The sequence below is a fragment of the Leptopilina heterotoma genome, unplaced genomic scaffold (genome assembly GCF_015476425.1).
Source record: "Leptopilina heterotoma isolate Lh14 unplaced genomic scaffold, ASM1547642v1 Lhet_24, whole genome shotgun sequence".
Classification (NCBI taxonomy): domain Eukaryota; kingdom Metazoa; phylum Arthropoda; class Insecta; order Hymenoptera; family Figitidae; genus Leptopilina; species Leptopilina heterotoma.
The window spans coordinates 488,546-499,709 of record NW_025110956.1 but is presented as its reverse complement, the minus strand read 5'-3'; the positions used below and the strand labels follow the sequence as shown (position 1 = coordinate 499,709).

The following is an 11,164-nucleotide window of genomic DNA, read 5'->3' as shown; positions in this document are numbered from 1 at the left end:
TACACATTTCTTATGTGTAAAGAGTTCCTCTTTCGAATGGCGTGCTCAAAAAAACTAAAAAATGTTAAATAAACAATTTATTTAACAATTTATAACAAAAAACACGATTTTTTAAGAATTTTAAATTGGTTTTTTAAATTTTTTATAGCTTAACCCTTCAGCATATCTTCTACTCTTATAAATATCGCGTCAAAAATAGTTGGGCTACAAGATAGGACTATTTTGGGAATCAAATTTTTAAATGGCTGCCACAAAATGGCGACCAAAGTTACTTTTTTTAAACAATATTATAAACAAATGGAGGAAATTTTCAAAAATATTTAACTTTGCTTGAAACTTGTCACTCGGGGGTTTTTGGGATCGCTGATGACGAATATGACCTTATTTTTTAAAAATTCAAAATGGCGGATCCAGTATGGCGGACGGTAAATTTAAAAAATGATTGCATTCTCTTGAAACTTGTCACTCGGGGGTTTTTGGGGTCGCTGATGATGAATTTGACCTCGTTTTTTCAAAAATTTCAAAAGGGTGGATTCAAAATGGCGTACGAAAAACTTTTTAAATGATTGTATTTTCACCGCGTGGAGTTAAACCATTTTTAAAAAATCTTTTTTTTTATTTTTAAAAATGTTTTAATATTTTTGTTGCCTTTTATATTTTTTAAACATTATTTAGAAAATTTGTAATCTATTCTTACTTTAATTATTTTTTTTCATGTGATTCTGAAAAACACTGTTTGCAAAAATATTGATTGCATTGCTGACATAGTAAATACGTTCAAAAATTTCGTCAAATTATATATATTTTCATAATTATGAATTAATTTTGATTTTTATATAATAAATATTTTCGAAAATTAATTAAATTACTTTTAATAAATAATATATTATCATAATTAATGTATTCAATATAGTATGTATTTAAAACGTACACTTTGAAAATTCCCGCAAATTATTTTATATTCGAATATAAATAATTATGAACTAATTAAATAATCAAGAAATTAAATTGGATTAGTTCTTAAAAAATAATGAATTAATGTAATGGATATAGATAGTATATTGTATTTTCAAAATTCACTGATTTATAATTTCCCGCCAAATTACACTACCTGTCAAAATAGAGAGACCACCCATTTTCAGGTGATTAAAAAACATTTTAAAACATAAAATATATGGAATCTAAAAAATTTTTCTTTTTATTTCTGAAAAGATGATATAATTTTAAAAAGAACAAGATCTTTTTGAAGTCATTTTGACATTATTTTATTTAGATAATTTTAAAAAATCTCCATTTTTAATGAACGCTTGTTAATGATGTTAGGCTTATTTTAAAGATAATTTGCTACACTATAAGAATCACTTATAGTCATTAACGAGTAATTTTTTTCTTAGAAAGTGTAGACTGTCAAACTTGGACCAAGAAAATTCAACAAATTTAGAACATTTTTTCTGTACTAAAAACTATTTTAGAAAATATATTTAGAAGTTTTTCAAATTTGTATAAAAAATTGAAAATGACGATTTTTTTAAAAATATTTAAATAAATTATTGGCCAAACGACTTCTAAAATATTTTGTTCTTTCCAAAATTTTATCAACTTTCAGAAAATAAACAAAAAAATTTTAGTTTCAGTAAATTTTATGTTTTAATACGATTTTTATTCGTCTGAAAATGGGTGGTCTCTCAATTTTGACCGGTAGTGTAGTTCAATTTCGTACGCCATATTGGATCCACCATTTTTAATTTTTGAAAAAATGAGGTCAAATTCATCATCAGCGACCCCAAAAACCCCCGAGTGACAAGTTTTAAGAGAATACAATCGTTTTTTAAATTTGTCGTCCGCCATATTGGATCCGCTATTTTGAATTTTTGAAATCTAAGGTTATATTAGTAACCAGCGACCCCAAAAACCCCCAAGTGACAAGTTTTAAGAGAATACAATCATTTTTTAAATTTACCGTCCGCCATATTGGATCCGCCATTTTGAATTTTTAAAAAATAAGGTCATATTCGTCATCAGCGACCCCAAAAACCCCCGAGTTACAAGTTTCAAGCAAAGTTAACTATTTTTGAAAATTTCCTCCATTTGTTTATAATATTGTTTTAAAAAAGTAACTTTGGTCGCCATTTTGTGGCAGCCATTTAAAAATTTGATTCCCAAAATAGTCCTATCTTGTAGCCCGACTATTTTTGACGCGATATTTATAACAGTAGAAGATATGCTGAAGGGTTAAGCTATAAAAAAATTTAAAAAACCAATTTGAAATTCTTAAAAAATCGTGTTTTTTGTTATAAATTGTTAAATAAATTGTTTATTTAACATTTTTTAGTTTTTTTGATCACGCCATTCGAAAGAGGGACTCTTGACACATAAGAAATGTGTACTCAAAAGATTTTCTCGTAGCATTTTATTATTGAAATATATCCTTAAACATTGTGTACAAATTTTGTACATCCCGTCCTTAATGGGTTAAAATGCGTTAATACAGGTCACTAAATAGTAGGGGAAAAAAACAAAACATTATTTTTCGTTCCCGCATTGTCTTGGCCGAGCCAATGTTACTATCCTAAAGGAAAATTGTAATACCATTTTTAGTTTACTTTTTAGACTTTCTTTTAGACATTCTTTCGCGGCAAATTGTTTAAACAAAGGGTTTTTCGAAGCAATACTAGTAAATAACATTCACTAACAATTTTAAATGTATTTTAGTGTATAATGCTGAAGGGTTATTAGGTTATATTTTACGTTGTGTATTATATATATATATATATATATATATATATAATATTTTATAATCTAATAATACCGTGCATTATGATTTAGTTATAATTTTAGTTTTAATTAGAAGTTAAGTAAATTTAGTTAATTAGTAATTAAGAAAGGCTAAGTAATTTTATTTTAAGAGAATTTTTTGAAATATAGGAAAAACTCGCGAGAAGACGCGCGACTCTACCTCTGGTCCAAGCGAAACGCGTGAACCGTACGCGCATCGTTTTGTGTCAGAGATAGGGAGCGCAGACGCGATCTTGCCCTCTCTCTTAGAGAAATTCTCCCACTGTACATTTTGGGAAGTGGCGATCGAGGGAGCTCGATGCACTGGACCAAAACGTCAGTTCTTCTCAGAGCTCACTAAGAGGTTGGTTGCCTCCTCTCCTTAGCCTTGCCTACTGCTAACACTACTGTGGGACTTAAACTATTTTCCACTTTTGGGACTTAGAATATTTTCACCCAATTTTGAACTTAGAATATTTTCGTCCAACTTCGGACTTAGAATATTTTCGTTCAACTTTGGACTTAGAATATTTTCGTCCAACTTCACACTTAGAATATTTTCGTTCAAACTTTGGACTTAGAATATTTTCGTCCAACTTCGGACTTAGAATATTTTCGTTCAACTTTGGACTTCAAATATTTTCGTCCAACTTCGGACTTAGAATTTTTTCGTTCAACTTTGGACTTAAAATATTTTCGTCAAACTTCGGACTTAAAATAATTTCAATTAACTTTGAACTTAGAATATTTTCGTCCGAGCTCCGATACTTAAACTTTTTCATCGATTTGTACTTTTGAAAATAAACTGTCTTTAAAATTTTACATGCTTTTGACTCGATTAAATTCATTTATTTGCATGCACCCCCCCCCCCCGCCGTCTTTAAACATAGCACAGTATTGAGTCGGTTATCCTCTCAATATTAGAGTACTCCGAGCTGGTTGCCTCTCGGAACTCTAATTATCGGAAAGTATCGAGCTGGTTGCCTCTCGATATCTTTCAACATTGAGTTGGATACCCTCTCAATATTAGATTACACCGAGCTGGTTGCCTCTCGGCACACTAATTATCGGAAAGTATCGAGCTGGTTGCCTCTCGATATCTTTCAACATTGAGTTGGATATCTTCTCAATATTAGAGTACTCCGAGCTGGTTGCCTCTCGGAACTCTAATTATCGGAAAGTATCGAGCTGGTTGCCTCTCGATATCTTTCAACATTGAGTTGGATACCCTCTCAATATTAGATTACACCGAGCTGGTTGCCTCTCGGAACTCTAATTATCGGAAAGTATCGAGCTGGTTGCCTCTCGATATCTTTCAACGTTGAGTTAGATATCCTCTCGATATTAGAGTACACACACACCCAAACACAACGTGAATACCGAACTGCGCCGTTATGGTTATTCAATTCGAGCCTTTTATTCTTTATTTAATTTTTGTGAATTTGAATTTTATTTAAAGAATCAAACTGGCCTTTGACTCAGTTACTCCCCTCTACAGTGACCGGTGTCAGCGTTTTTCTCAAAATGTCTTTTTTTGATCTGTGTTACGTCACCGTAACCTATTTTCAATAATAATATGTAGAATAATAATTAATCTTAATAATTAATAATAATAATAATAGTAATTATGATAATTAATAACAATAATAATAATAATTAATAATAATAGTAATAATCATAATAAAAGTTAATAACAAAATTATTATTTACATATTATTATATAAATAATAACTATAAATATTAATAATAATCAATAATAAATTGTAATAATATTAACAAATAATAACAAACAATAATAAACAATAATAAATAAGTTAAATATAACAATCTTAACAACAATCTTTAAGAAATAATAATAAACAATAATAAATTGTAATAATAAACGTAAACAATAATAAATTGTAATAATAAATATTAGCAAATAATAACAAAATGTAATAAATAGTTAAATATAACAAATATAACAACAAACTTTAACAAATAATAATAAACAATAATAAATTGCAATAATAAATATTAAATAATAGAATTATAATAATAAATATCAACAACAACAAAATTGTAATAATAAATAACTTTAAAATTAACAAATTGTAACAACAACAAAATTATAAACAATTAATAGAAATAACAAAATTATAAAATAACGTATGAATAATAAGCAATGGACACGTGCGATCTAATAGTGAGTCACCACAAGTGTTCCCGCAACAAAGGGTTTCTCCAAATACATGGAAAAGCGAACGATTCTCCAAATGCATGGCAAAGCGAACAATTCTTCAAATGCATGGCAAAGCGAACGATTCTTCAAATACATGGCAAAACGTACACTTTCTTCAAATACACAGGGAAATTTGGGTATAAGAAGGACCAGACCATCAAACAGTTTTCAGTCTTAAAATTTTATCTATAACAAGTGGTTCTTCACGACCCAGTGCTCTAAACCCAGTTTCAGTAGTTGTCCTTTACTCTACGTATATTTCAAAAGTGCATTTTGGAAAGTCGATCTGGAAGTCAAATTTGCCATTTGAAAAGAGTGTTCCTGTTTCTCGAGACACAATACTGCATCCAATTAGTCAACCGTTAAAGGACCAGTGCCATTATACCTGAACGTCTAGCATCACCCTTTGTCCCAAGGTAAACAATCAACCACTCTAAGACTCACATTAGAAAGCCTATGTCCATCTCTTATTTTCATCAATTTTATCTTATTTCATAAAATACACATACATTTGTTCAACTAAAGTAATTTCTTGTTATTTACTACCCCGTCCCTATTTTAATTAATTTTAAAATAAAATCGGGAAACATTAGGGAAATTATAATAATTAGGATCGTAACATATCGTAATTATTTTTGGTGCATCGGCCGTCGTGAACAAGTAAATACAAGAATCATTTAGTTTGAATAAATATAGTAATTATTTTTGGTAAATTAACCGTCGTGAACAAGTAAATACAAGAATCATTTAGTTTGAATAAATATAGTAATTATTTTTGGTAAATTAACCGTCGTGAACAAGTAAATACAAGAATAAATATCTTAATTATTGCATTAACCGTCGTGAATTAAAAATTAAAGAGCACTTTTTATTAATTAATTAGCTGTCATAAATTGATAAATACGGAAGAAGCTTTTCTAAAAAAATAATCACCCAACCAAATTTTTGTCATAAATTAGTAAATACAAGAAAGAATTTTACGTGAATAAAAAGAATAATAATAATAACAAATTATAATATTTTCATTTTCAAACAAATAATTCATAAACATAAATTAATAAACCAATAATAATATCAAATTTTTGCAAATTTCACAATTCTTACAAATTTTACATTTGATATAATAACAATAATAAATATTATAAATAATAATAATAAATAAATAATAATTATAAAAAATTTTACTTTTCATTAAAAAATTGATACAAAAAAAACCCTATAATAACTTAAAATTAAACCAGAATAAAATAAATAAATAATAATAAATTAATAAACATTAATAATAATAAAAATTTATAACATTTTTTTCCAATTTTCACATTTTTAACTAAAAAAAAAAAAAAAAAATTAAACAGAATTAAATAATTTAAATAGTAATTAAAAATTAAAAGAATAAAATAAAAAAAAAATAATAATAATAAATTAATAAACATTAATAATAATAAAAATTTATAACATTTTTTCAAATTTTCACATTTTTAACTCGAAATTAAACAGAATTAAATAATTTAGATACTAATTAAAAAATTAAACAAGAATAAAATAAAATAAATAATAATAAATTAATAAACATTAATAATAATAAAATTTATAGCATTTTTCAAATTCTCACATTTTTGATACAAAAATTAAATAGAATTGAATAATTTACGTACTAACCTGAAAAATTAAACAAAAATAAAAATTTATAAATAATAAAAATTAATAAACAATAATAATAAAAATTTATAACACTTTTTCAAAATTTTATTAAACCAATTAAATAAATTATGTACTAATTTGAAAAATTGAACAAAAATTAAAGTTAATAAATAATAATAAATTAATAAACAATAACAATAATAAAAATTATAACATTTTTTCAAAATTTTCATTTCGTGACTTAAAAATTAAACAAATTAAAGAATTATACACCAATCTAAAAATTAAACAAAATTAATAAATAATAATAAGTTAATAAACAATAATAATAATAAAATTTATAACATTTTTCAAATTTTCATTTTTTGACTTAAAATTAAAACAGAATTAAAATAATTCATATACTAATCTAAAAATTAAAATAAATAAATAATAATAAAATTAATTAACAATAATAACAATAATAACAATTTTTTTTAAACATTTTTTCAAATTTTTCATTTCTGACAAAATTTTTTTATTTTTAGACAGAATTAAATAATTCAAATTTGAAATAAATAAATAATAATAAATTAATTAACAATAATAATAATAATAACAATTTTTTTAAAAAATTTTTTAAATTTTTCATTTTTGAACTAAAAAAAAAAAAAATTTTTAAACCGAATTAAATAATTCACATACTAATTTAAAATTAAAATAATAATAAATTAATAAAGACAATAAATAAAAATAATAAAAATAAATAAATACCTAATAATAATTCGTAATATTTTAAAATCTTTTACTTTCCCAATACAAAATTATATAATTCTGATAATAATTTAAATAAAAAATAAAATATTAATAAATAAATAAAATTAATAAATAATAACTAATAAATAAATAAATAATAATAATTTGCAATATTTTTATAAATTTCTAAATTTTAATCCAAAATTATATAATTCTGACAATAATTTAGAATTAAATAAATTAATAAATAATCATAAATAAATAAAAATAAATAATAATAATTTGTAATATTTTATAAATTTTTACATTTTTTGTCAAAAAATTGTTTAATTCTGATAATAATTTAAAATTAAATAAAAATAAAATTAATAAATATTAACATTTTGTAACATTGTCACAAATTTTCACCCTTTTTGGTAAAATTCTTTTTTATAACAGAATTAATTAATTCATGTAATAATAAATTATTAAAAACAATAATAATCCGAAAATTTTATAAATTTTTACATTTTAATAATTTCAAACTAAATAAAAAAATAAATAAAAATTAAGTAAATTAATAATAAATAAAAAAAAAAAACAAATAAAATTAATAATAATAAAAATAATAACAAATAATATTAAAAATCAAATAAATAATAAATTATATGGTTTATTAACAAAAATATAATAAAATTTCAGGAAAAAAAAAATATATATAATTATAAATTGTTATTTTATTACTCACACAAATTTGTCACACTTAATTTTATAATATTCACTGCATTATAATATTTATTTTGAACATATCTGCATAAGTTCAAATTTACATATTTAAACATTCTTATAACTGTCCATATTCCAATTTTCAAACGAAAGTGATATAGATATTTTTATCAAAATAATTCCTATTCAATTAAGAATAATAAACACACGTGCTACGCAAAGCAAATAGAAATAAATTTCCCACACCCTATATACATTACTAATAGTCATTTCCCAGAAAATATTCAAATTTCCAATATAAACTTCTCTTTCAAAACAAGATTATCAAATTAATATTATGACATTTTTTAATGTCTTCTTCGAATAAGAATAATAGCGATTATTCACATTTAACTCGTTCTCATATAAAAAATAATCCAGATTTAGAATTAAATTCGGGAATTCCTAATTCCAAAACAAAACAGCATACAAGTACGCCCAGATATTCGAAAGAAAACCCTGATCACAAAGAAATACAAAAAGAATTTGACTCAGGCTTTCAATCTCGACTTTTTAGCAGTGACAATAACTCTTCTGACAGTGACAAAAGCGATAGTGAAGATACCATTACAGAAAAAACATTAACTGAACAAAATCCAAATAAAAGCTTAAATAATTCTTCGACTGACGACAATTCTGACAATAATTCCCTTAACAGTACTGAAAATAATAACAATTTTGAAGAAAACATGGCCCTACCAAATAATCAACAAGTCTCGTTACGCGATGCCTTAGAAACAATACCTATGTTTGATGGAAAGAATTTACCATTGTCAATTTTTATTGAAAGTTGTTTAGAAGCAAAAACTATGCTTCCTGACGTTGCACAAGTAGAAACAAATTTAGTTAAATTAATTAGAAGTCGAATTTCGGGTGAAGCGAGAAGAATTATAATAGAAAATAACTTTAACACAGTAGGACAATTAACGGAAAGATTAAAACAAATTTACGCGCCGGCAAAATCCGTATACCAGCTACAAGGAGAACTAGGAGCAATATTTATGTGGGAAAACGAAAATGTTATTTCTTACGGTGCAAGAATTGCAGAAGCAGCAGAAAGAATATTAGACGCACATAGAATTAATAATGACAATCAAGTAGATCCAGTATTTAAAGCAGGTTTAGATAGATCAAGCATCGATTGTTTTTCGCGAGGGCTTAGACCAGAAATCGAAATACGAATTGGAACAGCTGATACTTTTCCAGAGATAGTTAATAAAGCAATAGAAATTGAGAGAAGATTGTCATCACATCATGAACTACGAAAAAGTGAGCATAGTACCGAACATCATTTCCATCCTAAAAATAATAAAGATTTTGCTAAAACAACAAAAATTAATATGGTTCAAGATAATATAATAACTTGTTTAATCTGTGGAAAAAGGGTCATTTTGCATCAAACTGTTTTCAACTTAATAAAATATTAGGATCAAGACAAGGAAACTCTTTTTATCCAGTCCCACGGCAAAATTTTGCAAATCAAAATCAAAGTCGATTCAACAATCAAAATTCAACATTTAAATTTCAAAATCAAAACCGCATTCCTTTCCAAAATCAAATTCGCAATCCATCACAAAATCAATTTCGCACTCCATTCCAAAATCAAAACCGCATTCCTTTCAAAAATCAAATTCGCAATCCATCACAAAATCAATTTCGCACCCCGTTCCAGAATCAATATAGTACTCCTTTCCAAAATCAATCCCGTACTCCGTTTCAAAATCAAAAACAAAATCAACAACAAAATTTTTTCCAAAATCGACAAAATTTTTCTCAAGAATCACGAACTAACGCTACAACAAGCTTCGCAGATAGAACTCAAATAACTTGTAATTATTGCAAAAAGCTAGGACATATTGCCACTAATTGTAGAAGAAAGATATGGGACGATAGCAATAAACAACGACAAACAAATTCAGAAACACAAAATCAGGGAAACTCCAAAATTCCTCTTTAGTAGGATGCTCCGAAGAAGAATGCAAAAAGAATTACTATGCATCCAGAAACATTAATTTGGCAAAAACTAATACAATACCATACATCCGAATAGAAAATAAACAATTAAAAATTCCAATAACAATGATGATTGATACAGGTGCAGGACCAAATTTATTAAAAATTCGCGCATTAAATTCGGATATAGCAATTAATGAAAACAAATGTCTTAAATTAACCGGAATTAATGATCATGCAGTATACACATTAGGACAAGTAGAAATTAATATTTTCGGGATTCCAACAATTTTCAACCTATTATCTAACGAAGTACCTATTGAACATGACGGAATTTTAGGAACAGAATTTTTTGGCAAAAATAAAGTAAAAATTAATTATGAAGAAGGACACTTAGAAATCAACAAACAAAAATTTAATTTCCATTCAAAAAATTGTTTTTCGTTACCAGCAAGGTCAGTGTATAACGTTCAAGTAAAAGTTTTAAATAAAGAGAAAAAAGAAGGTTACATTCCAAGATTAGAAATAAAAGATGGTGTTTACATAGGAGATGCAGTAGTTTCAAACATAGAAGGCTTAGCTTGTTTAAAAATAATCAACTCTCTTAACGAATCAATAGAAATACCAATTTTTGAAATAAGTTTAGAGGATTTCGACGAAATAAAACAAGAAACACAAATAAACAAACTTGAAGACACATCAATTACACAAATTATTGATGCATTTTCAAAAAATTACGAATCAAAGAAAATTTTCAATATTACAGGCAGTGATAGAATAGAAGAAATTAAAAAACTACTTCGTCTTGATCATTTAAATACAGAGGAACACGAACATATAATGAATTTAATAAAAAACTACTCAGATAGATTTCATATACCCGGAGAATTTTTAGAAGGAACAGATCTCATAAAGCATAGGATAATAACCACTGATGATACACCTATAATCACTAAACAGTATAGATTCCCACCTGTCCATAAAGAGGAAATGACGCGCCAAGTTAACGATTTATTGAAACAAAAAATTATTAAACACTCCGACTCACCATATAATACACCCATTTGGATCGTACCCAAGAAGGATGATTCGTAA

General features: G+C 25.7%; 1 protein-coding gene across 1 annotated transcript; it reads left to right on the top strand.

The window, feature by feature from the left end:
• Positions 1–8,427: 8,427 nt before the first annotated feature.
• LOC122502984 (spindle assembly checkpoint component MAD1-like) lies at positions 8,428–11,164 on the top strand. Its single transcript, XM_043613360.1, has 2 exons — positions 8,428–9,385; positions 10,521–11,164. The coding sequence occupies exons 1-2, from the start codon at positions 8,428–8,430 to the stop codon at positions 11,162–11,164; spliced, it is 1,602 nt and encodes a 533-aa protein (XP_043469295.1).

Excerpts from the sequence above, each read along its gene's own strand:
- LOC122502984 (XM_043613360.1), top strand. The coding sequence starts at position 8,428 with ATGTCTTCTTCGAATAAGAATAATAGCGATTATTCACATTTAACTCGT. Across the intron at positions 9,386-10,520 it reads ACATCATGAACTACGAAAAA|CAAGGTCAGTGTATAACGTT; the intron begins GTGAGCATAGTA and ends TTTCGTTACCAG.